Here is a 15,035-nt window from a genome sequence, read left to right as displayed (position 1 = left end):
GGATAAATTGGATTTTTTTACGGGCGATCATAAAAAAATGAGGAATACGCGAGCGGATTGTTTTTATTCCGAAGTTGATAGTCTGGACGCGATGAAGTATCAACTTGCATTTTTATTTTCTTCAATCGTTGCCGTCTCTAGAATTTACGAGTTTGTCTCACTCTCAGAGTGTCCATCCCCAGCCACTTCAGACTTCCCTCTAAAAAAAACGACTGATCCTCGTAACTTTAGTCTCCTCCGCCCGTATTTCGGCACATCTTCAAGGAACGCTATCTTAAGTCCAATAAATATTACAAGGACACCCGGTCCAACAGCCAATACCTCGGCAAAGTCCAAGCTAATATGATAGAATCCTTGATCATCATGAAGCCTATGATCATGTTCCGCCTCAGGCGTGATTGAATTGTACTTCGCTGATCGATTATTATTTATTTTACCTCGTCTCGACTCGACCAGCGTATATTGCGATGATGATCAAGACTACACGGTAAGATGGCACCATTCCCCCAGGCTGGGTTCTGAACTTGGAACCTTCCCCATGTGAGCCAAGACCATGTCGGTCCGTCATAACCAATCACCTGTACCAAAGAATCCAATCGTCGGTGCAAATACCGTACCGTCGATCCCACCAGAACCGGAATAAACACCTTGAAGAACTCTCCAGTTGAAGACAAGAACCGGACGGTAAAGATCGTTGTAAATGAGTCACTGAAGATCCTGAATATTCACAAATTTCCCTCAGACCGGCTGCGTCAGCCAGATGACGTCTCTAATCACAGCCTCAAACGTCTCCCGGATAAAATTCTAGTCCTGGAAAGCGCAGTCCAGTGGAATGGTCTGACCCTTGAGACAGAGTTTATCGGTGGCAAGTATCTGCCGCTTCATCTCCTTCACATCGTCAAAAGTGTACTGAGGGGTCAGCGAGCCACCTCAAGGCGATTCTTGCAATCGAGTAACAGTCCAGTTTACGAGGCAGTGAGTCAGGTTCACAGGGTCAGGGCTGCCAGTGTCAAGTGCATGGATGAATTACGGAGGCATTTTGACGAGAGGAGTGAAAAGATTTTCCGCCTATCAGGTGCTCAGAGAATCGCTACTTGTTTGGATAAATGTGTGAAGATGGTCATGATATGGCTCGAGATGGAATGGATTATGAAGGGTCTGAGATATGTGACTGTGGAGATGGTGCAGGTGGTGTTAATGAAGGCTGTGATAGAGTTGCATCAGGAATTGTGGTTTGTTAGAGATGTTGCTGATATGTTGTGGATTATCTTAGAAGAAATGCTTTTAAGCGGTGAACGAGATCATAGAGAAAGGCGGATTATCATGAAGATAATTATAATGATCGAACCCCGGGTAGTGCTGAATGTTGATCTCCATCAGGTGGAGATCAGTCTTCACTAGCTCAGGAAAATATAATTCCCAAAAATAGTTGTACGTTTACACCCCTCACCTTCCAGTTAAAATAAGAACAAATTCGTTTGAATTAAATCGGTTGATTTACGGAAATTCCAAAATGAAAATTGACGCGGAAATGAATCGGCAAATTGAATTTGTTTGAGAGGAATTTTTCGAAAGGGTACGAGGAAGTATCGGGGGGATAATAAATTCAAGCAGAATTGATTGTTATTTTTCCAGTTAAACGTGAAAGCTCATCCACGAGTTCGCGTGGCAGACGGAGTAGTACGAGTGCAATGTTCTAGGCTATCCGATCAGGATTCTCGATTCAGCAATGCAAAAGCCACGGCATACACGCGCCTCGTGTTTCCCCCCGTGACGGATGTTCAGAGTTACATTCCGGCACGAACCACGCGTTCCACAATCCTTTTCTTTTCCATTCGTTTTTATCCTTATATATTTTCTTTTCCAGCTTTTTCCCTAGTTCTTCGTCAATTTAAATAGTGTAGAGTCACTCATAGTTTTATGCAGCGTAAGAAAATGAATTAACATCCTCTCCCCATGTCTATTAGCGTCCTCGTGTGGGGAATTATAATTATGTTATAATAGGGCGGAACAGATGACAACAATTTAAATTTTTATTTTTTATGTCAGAAGAGTAGTCCGTCAGTTCAATAAAAATTAGCCCAAGGGTTTTGCAATTTTGTTGCGAAGTGCCATTCAGTTACTTCACTTTAACATACTTTTTTGGGTAATTTGTATACAACTTTTTTATGTGTGTGGGTTTGTGATTTTTTTGGTCATTTAATTATTTGCCTCGGACAGAGTTGAAGTAGAAAGGCAGCATATAGTATCCTGTAGGATCAGAAATTGGATAACGAAGTACCTTTATTTCCAATTGATCCGACTTCTGCATTGATAAAACTGTCTTATTGTCCGAGCCAAATCAGAGCCTCCCAAGACGTTACTCTGGCGTTTGAGATCGCTCGTTTAGCTCCTTCTACACGCTTGTTAAGGACGCGTTGGTAGCAACAGTTGGTCCCGCCGGATTCAACGACAAGACAATGGGCTCTACTTCCCTAACCCCCTCCTTCAGCATCTATGGTGTATCCATTTATCCCTCTTCCTCCCTCACAAAATGTTATACCACGAACACAATACCATCCCTGCAGTTCCAACAGAGAGAAACATTTAGGATTTATCGCTCTGTTAATGTTATTTGATTTGAATTAAAATTGTTCTCTTTCACTAAGGTAACTGGGGAGACAACGAGACCGATGACTATGGTGATACAACTAAAACAACGAGTACAATGAATCTTGATCAGCTTGAGGATTACGATCAGTATGAGATTAATGAGTATGAGGATGTGACACGTAAAATCTATCACTGCGCCGCTAGGGAAATGGGGAAAAATGATTCAAAGCCTGATCGAAGGGTCATTCAAATTCTGGATGATAATGGAATAAGTTCCCTCAGACAAAAACCATCTCATTATCTGGTAATTTGACTCACAGGGTCATATGATCTCTTGACGTTATGGATTTCAATTTAATGTTAAAGATGAAAATTCATCAAATTTTTTTCTTCTCCCGATTAACAATAAGTCAAGCTCATTCTTAAATCAGAAATATGGCTTCAGATGGATTCTCAATTTTTCGAATTGCTTTCAAAAGTAATTTTCTGATAGTGTTTCGATTAGTTAATCTTCATGGAAATGAATATTCGATCGTTCTACAGGTTCGCAATGTACGACAAAAAATGTGCCAGGCTGGATTCAGTCCCTTCAACGTGGATATAGGATCTGGATCGATACACAAGCGATTCAAGAATACACTCAGGCTAATGATATATAATACTCCTGGCATGTTCCCGAGTATCAAAGTGATAAGGAGTGATCTAGATAGAAAACGGAAACGAGAACCGCAGATTTGGTTCAAGTACGAAGGAAATGGGAATCCATTGAGTGCCGAGTTTGATTATGATAATTATTTTGTTAATGTTTATGGGGACTTTTCGCGGATACAGGTTATCTCGAAATTGCTGGTGGCTTTTAAGATGCATAAGAGAATCAACAATTTCAATAGCTCAATTAGCGATAAGGTAATTTTTTTAAAGAATTGTCTGAGACGGTTTTAATGGAATAATGAGGTGGTGATTGATTGGGAGATTTAATTTTTGCGCTAGAAAAGGTGATGAGATTTTTTTCTATTTTCTAATTAAAAGCGGATATTATATAGAAATAGAGCCAGCAGTTGATTAATGACGATCATTGGTTTGCATAAAATTATCGGGGAATGTAGAAATAATTTAAAGAGATCTCCACAGGAAATGACTTTCCATCATTGAGAGGTATTACACGAGACTTCAACTAATGTCAAAACAACTTCTTATCCTTCACCACTTCTCTCCATTGAGTAAGATATGAGATAACGAAATAGTTTGGTTCTTGAATTATGGAAAATGTCGTGGTTATGCTCTCGCGATTTGTTGGTATTCTCCATTAATACCTTTACTAGATCTCCATTAATACCCGCAATTTTCTAAGATTCAATGTGATATGAATGTAAATGGAATTTCTGTCAGAAACATGCGCTAAAACTGCAGCAACTGAGATTTCCATAAGTTACATTCTAAACAGCATTGGCTATCATAACTGGTTAGGTCAAATTTGACAAGTGTATTCCTCTCGCATAATTCATAGTTATACTAATAACGACTACCTGTCACCCTCGTTATTAGTTCAATAATCATGAAATTATTCTGAAATTAATCACGAAATTCATCATCTAAATGGTAAAATCACTGGACTATTACGATCAGTATTTTTCACCGAGCCTGAGTCATGCAAAATCCTATCTATCATTACTTACGTGTATATCTATCGTAATTAATGAAAACCCATTTCACGTTGAAATCTTCATAATTTTCTCATTATCAAGCCTGTTGAAAAGAAATTACAGATATTGATTATAGAATATAAGGAGCGGTTAATCCATTAACTGTGAATACCCAATAAAAAAAGCCCTCTACCATTCAATTTACCATTCGATAAAAAATCCCATTCATAACATTATATTTAATTATTCATTAAACAACCCAATATCCATTCCACGATTAACCAAAATATTGAAAGACAATGCAAAAACTTGCATAACTTTCGCTTTCAGGTTAACTTGGACTTGGGTATAATGGAAGTTATCTTCGTCAACTTGATGACAATCCTAATGAAAGACAAAGGCTCGGTGAACCTGTTGGTCAAAGCCCTGAACGGTATCCGTACAGACATAAACCCGGAGGGGGATGTCCAACTAGGCTTCGAGCAGACTATGAAAGACGCAGTGGACCAGATCGATCCACTTCTCTATTCCTCCATATGGTTGCAATCCACAGCCGAGAAATTCGAAGTAATTCGTCCGAAGGAGCGAACGAAATCAGCATCGGGTGAGCCACGCCACAGAAAAAAATCATAATTCACAGTTCAGAAGACTCAAGTAAAATTTCTTCAACTCTTGAGGTACAATAAAACTAAAAAATAAAAAAAAAAAACAGACATAACGAGTCTACTTTTTCCCCCGGCTGGTTGGATGGGATCCAAACGACAGATTGTTACAGAATTCTCACAGGGACGTCTCGGAGTAAAGGAGAGCCATCCTGTGTAGCCCCACGGGGCAGAAGGAGTGCTGGACGCGTAATTTTCATGCGCCGTTACTCATGAGTTTACGAGAGTATCGTTTGCTTGCCTCCTGGTAATCCCAATCTACCAACTATTTGCACTTATATTTCGTCCTGCTCCAGGAAAATTGGCCTCATGTGTTGATAATGAAAAATAACGTCGACAATTTATCAATGTCAAATGTTAGTCTCTCTCCCTGTCTCAGCGCCCCGCGGGTCACTAATCGTTTAAACTTAAGAATTAAATTAATCGATAAAGGCGTGAACTGTGCATCGAATTTGCGTCTTAACAAGTAACAAGAAGCATCGATCCTCGAATCGCCAACTATCATTTATCGTTGAGTTGAGAGGGAGGTCATTGAGAATGCCAATAAATCGGACAGTCAGTGAGGGAGAGGGAGTGAGGGATAAAATGAGAGGGAGAGAGGTTAGACAAGCGGGTTTTTCAAATAAGAAAAATTGAAGGAAGAGGGAACGATTAAAAATAGAAAAATAAGATAGTGACGATGCGAGCTAGCAGCGGGAACGGCAGCTCGAGGCTAATCCGGGTGATCGATCGATTCGCTTCCCCTCTGTCCTCCTCCCACTCTCTCTCTCTCTCTCTCTCTCTCCCCCACACACTCGTTGAGAGATTTCTGTCTTGGTTCTGGTACAGAGATGTACGTATATACGTGTATTCACGATAGGCCTCCTAAGTATCGTCACGCTTGGCCGGAAGACCCATCGAATACTCGATATACCACATTGGAAGCGAATCGAAGTTGTACAGGGGACAAGAAGAGGTGGAAAAAGGATGAGGAAGAAACTGTAATGATGGTGAGGGACAAAGGGGAAAGAGGATCAGTTGGGAAATAATTTTTTTAATTGCGCTAGTGATAGTAAGTATTCGTAATATGTCCGTAATGTATTCAGAGTAGATTTGGCAGTGGCGGAAACCGATTGGATAAATTCTCTCGTTCGGATAAATATATATAGATTCATATGAAGACAAATACAGCGGTGACGAGTACACGCTAGGGTATACTAAATCAGGAAAATAGTAGACATTCATTCATCCCTGAAAGAAATTCCTCTGGTACTCCCTTCACCCGAGTTCAGGGAATTGAAGATAAAATTCTTTGAAAATCATGTTAGCTTAACCCCCACTTCTTTCGCCTTATCTTTGCCATCCACTTCAGTACCTTCGACGGTATATATATGTGCATACATATGTACACGTATATATATGTCGAACGTCATAGAGAAGAGCGTAAAACGTAATATGTTGCAGCAGCAGGGATTTCACCGGGTTTTCATTGCTCTGCACCACCGTAAATATGTACTCAGGTATCCGTAATGCATCTGCCACGCCCTCTCCACTGTTTTTCTCGTAATGTTCTTATTTTTCTGTCCCCCATGAAGTTTCTTGAATTGTTCTTGAACCGTGTATCTCCAACCAGCGAGATCTGTCGAATGATCCTTTGCGCTGAGTTTATGTCTCTAAGTGTTGGAAATAGTTTCATTAATTTCATTGACCCGAGACTTGCTGGGTAATTTAAGATGGCACTACTTTTTATTGCAAATGCCTTTCAAGTGTACAAGTACTTGACTACACGCGAACTCGACTTTTCGAAATTCCGGTGGTAATAGTAGTCGTTGAAAAATAACGGTTATTTTTGCCGGAGATTTTTTTATTTAAGAAGACGCTCGAAATTATATATTTAATGGATTAGAAACTACAGTTTTTATTTCCACCCTTGAAAATTATCATTTGCGAATTTTTTATTCCACTAGTACACTATTATAACTCTTATTTAAATTTTTAAAAATCCAATGTTTTTAAAAAATGGCGCTGGATAGGGAAATGGAAATCTGAAAATTTATTAGAATGTAAATTAGCAGAAGTTAAAGTGCCAGCGACAGTAACGAATCTGTTTTTTTTTCGCATTTCCTCCTGCGCCATAATTAATAATTAAACCAGAAAAGATCCTCATCATTCAGTGCATGTAATCTTCTCCTATTTTTGCCCCCTCCATTCTCCTCTTAGTTTCAAGCCAACTCGAATGCTAATGGGAGATGCGATGCTCGATGGCAAACGAAACACATTCCACTGAAGCGGAGATCCCGTATCAGGCTACTGCGAGTGGCCTGTTCGTTAGGGTACGAAATTAGCTATCACCAGAGTTGGTAGGTTCACCGAAGTAAATCGGCTTTAAGCGGTAAACAACTCATAGTGGGACTAAAATCGTATACACTAGGCATGGATACAATTTAGGTGGTGAATTCCATGGATGCATCAAGATAACGTCCAAGTCGCGGTGGTCTTGAATACCTGGAGACGAGGCATAAAATGTTCACTGGTCAGTGGTGAGGCTGTTTTAACAGTAGAAATTTTAGGTTACACTGAGGATTCAGTCAATTGACACTTCCGCGAATTAACAACTGGATGAAAATGTAGAATTATCGAACGCGGAATTGGTTGGAGGGAAAGGGAAAGGGCAAGTGCATAACAATATGTTTGCAACATGGGCCTTATCTAAAAAAGGGTTAGCCCTCGTTTCCAGCCTCATAGTGATTAGTCCTGGGATTTTATTGCTTCAAAAAACACTTTTTTTTCAATCAGTGGAATTGGAAAGTGACAAAATTTTTCGGAAATTTCCACAGAAATTTAACACCAAATTCTTTCTCATTATGCTAAATCATCGACGACTCTTCGGTTATTTCAACCTAATCTCTGGAGTCGCACGAATCTTTGGAGTCGTTCCAGCCGTTCTCAGTGAACCCTTTCATAGACTTAAAGATTTTAATTCTTCGTATCCTTGACACTCTTCAGAAAAATTTATTTCGACCTGGTGACGAGTACTGTTTCACTCTCTAAAATGTAAGCACCTCTCACCAGTCTCGCTCGTCCCTCTCATCCACCTTTTTCGTTATTTCGTTTCTTGTTCTGTTTATTTTTTTGGTGCTCACGGGGGAAGACAGAGGGGAAGATTGGAATCTGCTTCATCACTTGAGTTAATGAGTACGATCTCGGTTGATTTTCTCTACTTTGATTATTCACTACTGTTTTCTTTATCAGAGTTATCGATTTTCGATGGAATCAACATTTCTCCGGTTCTAAAGAAGATACTTGCTAGAGACAAGCCATCTCCATATGTTTCTTCGTGCTATCGGTATCGGTTTAGAATTCGAACCGGTAATGGGCGCCAATTTTTCCGAAACGATAAAATAAAGTGCGTTTGATAACACAACGTTATTGTAGATGATATTAAATATAGATCTGATGGGATAAATGTTTGGAATTTTTTTACGATATCTCGATTTCCATAGATTCACGCAGAATTCTGCAAGTTGAGTCGGCTTCCGAAATTATGCATGCAATAATAAACAAATATCTGGAACATCGTTGGAATGCCACTACTATATAGGGTATGGGCTGTATTAAGCTGTAAAAGATACTGGAATATCAGTAAACCGTTTTACCTCCTCGCTACTGATCTAATTTTCCATAATTTTATCCACTGGCTTTAATCCAATTACTTCGGAATTTTTAATGAATCGAGGAATTTCCGTCTATTGGAAATGCTCCATAACCACTATATTCCCCTGAATATACATTTATGTATGCTTCAAAGTATTGTTCTCATATCACATCACAGACGTGGGCGTCATAAGCGTCGAGTGGCAATAGCTATTTCAATTCACCCGTCGCTGGGGCTATAAAATTAATTCCACTTTACATTTTACAGCTTAGACACCTGGGCTCATGCACTTCAGAATGGCCTCAAATGGCTCTAAACAAATATTCCACTTTAATCTAAATGAATACATGAATTCATGGAATTAATTGATCAATTTAGAATATAATTATGTCGAGTAAAATGCACGTGATTCATTTTATTTTTGTTCTGAACATAATTCCTTCATGTGGAAAGAAGTTCTGGGAAAAATGAACTGGTCTACTGGGTTGTGAACAATACCAGCGATGTTGGAGTAAAATTTCTCGAAATTTTCAGTACTAGATTTTTTTTAAATTCTCCTCCTCGATGAAAATCCAAAGGTATTTAATTATTTCCATGAGATTCTTCAGAATGTGGGCGTCATTAACCCAAATGTGTCATTGACGATTGAAGTAAACATGTCAGATAAAATTAATTCCACAAATCAGTCGATTGAAAAGTTCGCTTCAACAATTGAACACATTTTTATCCGTGTAATTGACTAATGGAAATTATTCAGGCTGCCGCACAGGAGGTAGCAACGAGATAAGCAACAAAACGACCTAATAAACGAATGAAAACAAAAAACAACATTGGAATGATTGATTTATCGCGTGCCACCTACACTTCCATCAAGAAAGCCACTATCATTTCAACTACCTCCTCTTCATCTTTATCTACATGAGTAAAAAAAAATCAAGAATAAAATAAATCGACAAGGTATGTCGATTGAAATCTCTGATTCCTCTTCCATCAACTATCGATACGCGATCGGCACGGAGGATAAATGGCTAGGCATCCCAGGCCCATCGAGGTGTCACTCATGAACTAAGACAGCATGGACCTCCTCATAACCACATACCCGTGTCGATGTCTTTCTCCATCGTCGAGTGAAGGAAAAAATTTGAAAAATATCACAATGAGATGAAAAAAAATTATTCAAAGGATGCAGAACGGCGCACTTTCTAAGCGATATGAACATGCACAAAATGCTTCTTGCACTGGAAAGAGGCATTACGCACGCGAGTTTCGATAGTGATCGCAAACTGAAGCACTTGGTGGAGGTTTGAAAGGTGAAAAATAAGGGAAAAAAGGTGGGGTGATGAATGAAAGAGGAAAACATGAGGAATGATTTTAAATTGAAAGAAATCGATGAAAGTTTGATTTATATTTTATTCAGAGGAAAAAAAATTGCCCGTCATTTCTCGTTCACTTGGTGAGAATTTTCACCGAGTGGTAGTTCCACTGGAATTTCAGGGAATTCCAGCAGTGGAAATTCGCGATTTTATCTCTTCTATGGACGACGTGTGTTTCAGTCATTTGTTCAAGCTTTCCGTCATAATTGTGATAAATTGAAGTATTGATAAATATGCGGAGGGAAATTAAAAAAAAAATTCTGTTAACTTCACTGGACAAAATTACAATCCAGCTATGAATAGTCCTAGTGCTATTAAAATAGATTCCAATAAATTGTTATATTTTTCTGGAAATAAAGAGAAAAATCCACACGAATATTTTACCGAACTGTCGCATAAATTGCTCTGACGTTCAGTAATTTTTACTGAATATTTCTCTACGTACACTTTTTCTCTAAAACATTTTCCTAGTAGTCACTCAGCACCTGTTTTCCCCTGTGAAAGCTGGACATCTTCTGAAAAATCTATCTCCATTTAGTTTTAAAAAATGGAGTAATGTACAGTAATGGATGTAAGTTACAGAGACACATTGAGAGATGTACCTGAATGAGGGGAAACCGTTATCAAGCATTATGTCTCAGTGGCCATTTTACAGGAGAGCCAGTATTACGAAGAGAGATTTTCCTTTGACAAGCCCAACCTCATGTTGTCCAGATTTTTCAAACACACTTGGATAAGGGGTGGGGAACACTGTACCCCATGTGGATTAAAATCACACCGGGAGATTTACGTCACAATGATCACTGAGGCATGATGACCACCTGCAGCAAAACTTCTGCATGGCTCTCCTGTCGTCCAGAGAATGGAAGACATTTTTGGTACACGCAGAGAAATTTTTTATAAACATCGTTCCTGCATTTCTGTCTCAAATTTCAGGAATAAGTAACACATGATGATTATTTTTTTGACGTTTCAAAAAATTTCCCCAACCAAAAAAAAAATATCACCATATCTTAATTTTTTCTGCATGTCGGGATAGTAATGAGGGCATGATCCCATTGGTCGTTTCAATTCGCAACTCCAATTTCAAACAGACAAAAATTATTGAGTCGTAAAGTGATCCCCAGAGTCATTACAAATTGATACAATTCTTCAAAACTTTGAATAGCTCTCATTTATAAATAATTGACTCGCAACCATCCAAATAGAGAATAAAAATGTTTTGATCCATTTGTTATTAAGTCACAGCCTCCCACTCGCGTAATTAAACCAAGTTCTCTCGTAAAAATAACACAATAACCCTTGTTTATTCAACTTTTCTCAAAGATCTATTAAGCTAAGAATTCGGATTAATAGTTGTTGGTTCTATCCTGGCGGGTGAAATATATATCACGTACATTACCTGGCACTGAGGATCTCCAACGAGGAGAGATACGTACCGTAGATTTCAAGACTGTAAAGAAAGGCACTAGACCATCTTGCATGCCAACCGGGTATTACCGACGTGCTATTAATTGCTACCACCGTATGTACCCTCCTCCCCTCTTGCCTCCCCTATTCCCCTAACCCCCATGGGTTCTTTAGTATTTTACTGTACGTAGGAGAGAGAAAAGGTGTGGCTTCTGATCCACATGCCATTGCCATTACTCTCTTCCTTCCGGACGACTTATAACTATGTTGTTAGATTTTTTTTTGTTATTCCATTGAGGGGGGCGGGGGGGGGGGGGAATTAACGATATTGTTGCATTCGACATCGGTGGCTTATCTAGTCAACAGCATTGGGATCAATTTATCCAGTTGGTAGAGTGTGCGGTTAATACTGTGATGGGCTTTCAGAGATGATTATCAATATTTGATTTTGTCAATCATCGGTCTTAACTGTAAATTATTGTACTGAGTGAAATATTCAGTAATTTTTCCTGAAGAAATAAAATTGTAGGGGAAGTGCTGGGCTATTTGGGAGTAAAAATATTTTTTTTTAACGTTCAACAAAATATTTACAAAGCTCCACTGAAAAATTTTAATTGGGATTTCAATTACTTTTTTTGTCCAAGATATTGTGTTTATGGTAACAATAACAATTGGATGGAATTTTTACTTTAAAGGAATAGTTGAATCTATGATTTTTATTGTTACGGTAACGATTATTATTGTGTAAATTTCTGTGTAATTGAAATTACCATTGGAATTTTTCTTAGTGTGACGACGTTTCGTCGAGTTTTTTAATCGTGGGGGAAAAAGGTGAGTCATCGTACAGGTGGATAATTTTTATGGAACAAATCCTAGAATATCCGTGACGATTCGATTTTAAGTTGAATTTTACGTCACGTGTGAATTACTTTTTGAAAGATTCTGAAAAATTCTCCATTCTCGGACTCAATTCTCAATTGATGTATCGATAAATCGAACATTTTTATTACAAAATGACGACAACTGAGTACACTGTGCGAGTGGCACAGATTGAACGTGAAGATTTGTTTTAAAGTTTACGGAAGAGAGGGCAAAAGCAGTGAGGATAGTCGAGGAAGGTCGCGGTGGATTCGTGAGCGAGGACGCTTGGATCGTGTCAACGATACCGGGAATTTACGGCCAGTCAACTCGCGAATCCATTTGTTTCATCTGCATCTGCTTAGCACGCTAATGCGAAGATGTCCTCTTCCTTTATACTCTTCCACGGGTCCTTGTTCTCAGCGCAATTATTAACGCTGGATTTTAACATCGCAGGCTCGAATAAGCGCGACATTTTGAGGATTCAAAGCTTGAGAAAAATTACCTACCAGTGGTCACACTCTTCAGATACACGACATCAGCTGAATCGAAGAGAATTTTTTATTCCACATTCAACTGAAGTCAGCAATGACCACTAGTTAAAAAAACAAAAGCCAATTTAATCAGTAAATTACTCATAATTTATTATAAATAATTCACTGGCAGTTTCAACACCTAAATCACATGATGTCCTTTGAATTCGTCAAGATATCTGCTCCATTGACATACGCTGTGGCGTTCATAATTACAAAGTTCTCAATCTGTCCAACAAAGTGCTTCATCAAAAAGTCTTTCCAAAGGCTTCACCACTCGGTTTCAAGTTAATAAAGTTGCAAAGACGCGTTCACCATAACAAGGCAGCAAACGCGACCGTCCAGTGGTGCCCGAGGGGCTTCCTATAAATCAACTCGTCGTCGAGTGCCTGCGATGAGGATTGAAAAAATATCCCGGAAGAAAAATGAGAAATAATATTGTGTTGAGAAAAAAAAAATGTACTCACCCTTTTTTTTTTCGCTGCCCTTATTTCTCACTCTGACCAATGTTTGAGAGAAATTCCAACTAATTGATTGTTCCACCATTGGAAAATATTTAGTAAGGAGAAACGGTCACGAATGTATCAGACTGATCTGGAACGCAGATGATTCCTATCGTATGCACTGGGGGCTTGATTGCCGCAATGCCAAGAAATTATAGTGCGTTAGCTCATTGGTTATCGGCAATCGTTATCGCCGAGGCTACCTCATGGACGCCAGGTTAAGTCTCATCGATTAAGAATGTCTAATCGTAACTTCTCTCTCGTTTTACCAATTCCATAAACTGATTCAATTTATAATTTTGTTACGATAAATTTCATTTGAATAAATCATCGCTATTATGTTGTATTCAATACCAGGAGAGATAATTGTTAACGGTAAATTGATTTCAGAATATTGCGTGCAACTTCCTCTGGTATTAAAATTTTTGTTCAATATTTAAAGGCAATTATAGATTTGAAAAATTGATAGCAGTGAATTAAATCAGATAAATTGCTACTTTTATGCTCTCGTTTCTGACACTTCGGTGAGAGTTGCAAACCCATATATGCTGGTAACTGCTACCCCTCCTGTGTTTAGTTTATGTTGATGGTGAAAATCGCCTGATAGGAGTGATTTAAAAAATCTAAATGGATTCTATTGCGGAGTATTGCAGAACAAAGAATTAATCATATCGCTCCACTAATTTTTTTTGTAGTAAAACCCACTACAAAAAATTGAAATGGTCATTTTGAACAATTTCAAAGCTTCCGAATATCTACCATTATCATACAAAAGGATCTCAATAATTTTTTTTCCTCTCAACATATGAAAGGACTTGGAAACCCGTAACTCAATATTCACAAAGACGAGCAAATGTGATCGACAAATTTGGATATCTAAGAATTTGATGTACCCACCATTCTTTTCATTCTTCATTTAACGCTCATCCAATCCAAATAAAGTAAGTAAACAATAGAAACCAGAGGCGCAATGGTTGACTGTTTTCTATACCCCTTTATTACAATTCTTTTAATGTCCACCTCGTGTACCCTTAATTTTTAAGAAAATACTTTTTATCGTGTATTATCTAGCTGCCGACTGTTTGAGCGCGTGATCGCATTGTTGTGATCCACCACGAGTCCTCTGCCTATTGTTGGCGACTACCGTCTCGAGTAATTCAATAAAATATCTCGATTCTCCCCAGTGCCCCCTCTTCCTCCTCATCCCTTCTCCACAAACGTTTAAGTTCACTCTCAGTTTTCCCATTAATCTTGTCGAGTAGTCCTCGTCATACTATCCATGAGCTATGTTTCCTGCGCCTAACGATCGTACCAGGGAGTCTACCGGCAGCCGTGAAACGTACAAACGTGTAACAGACAATGCTAACATCAAGGTGAATGGACGATGAGACAAGGAGGATGATGATGAGCTCCACCAGGAAAAAAAAAGGGAACAAGATATATTGAAAATAAACGAAAATATTCAGTGAAGCATCTCTTTCTCACGGCCACTTGCGCACTCTTTGGTATCGCTGTTTCTTCGACTGCTTCCGTCCACGTTCCTCCCTCGTCTATGATTTATGCCGAATCGAAGCTAAACTGGAGATTTATGAAGGGACTCGGCACTTCCTGCCGTTGCGAAATAAATTTCTTTTAGGTAGCTGGGAAATTTAGAAAAATTATTCTGTGTATTGTTTCATTTTTTAAAGGTTGAGGAGAATCTGTTTTTAAATCATAATGTTATTATCCCATAGGAGAGTATTTTCTTTTTAAATTACCCTTCTATTTGGTGAAGGTGGACCTTCTAAAATTTTTTGATGTCATGTAGGTACACGGAGGGATTTTTTA

The 15,035-nt window shown here is 38.7% G+C and overlaps 1 protein-coding gene across 8 annotated transcripts in view; it reads left to right on the top strand.

Annotated features, from left to right (window-relative positions):
* Positions 1-7,466, top strand: part of LOC135163582 (uncharacterized) — a 68,544-nt gene extending 61,078 nt beyond the window's left edge. For 6 of the 8 annotated variants that reach the window (XM_064123185.1, XM_064123177.1, XM_064123194.1 and 3 more), the window contains exons 3-5: positions 2,649-2,896; positions 3,136-3,498; positions 4,566-7,466. In XM_064123185.1, the coding sequence (XP_063979255.1) occupies positions 2,649-2,896; positions 3,136-3,498; positions 4,566-4,868 (914 nt within the window). In that variant the 3' untranslated portion in view covers positions 4,869-7,466. The remainder of the gene's footprint in view (positions 1-2,648; positions 2,897-3,135; positions 3,499-4,565) is intronic. The other 2 variants (XM_064123154.1, XM_064123163.1) reach the window with 2 other exon arrangements.
* Positions 7,467-15,035: the final 7,569 nt, after the last annotated feature.

The sequence above is a fragment of the Diachasmimorpha longicaudata genome, chromosome 1 (assembly GCF_034640455.1).
Source record: "Diachasmimorpha longicaudata isolate KC_UGA_2023 chromosome 1, iyDiaLong2, whole genome shotgun sequence".
Taxonomy (NCBI): domain Eukaryota; kingdom Metazoa; phylum Arthropoda; class Insecta; order Hymenoptera; family Braconidae; genus Diachasmimorpha; species Diachasmimorpha longicaudata.
The sequence above is the reverse complement of the archived record's forward strand: the minus strand, read 5'-3'. Positions and strand labels throughout refer to the sequence as shown.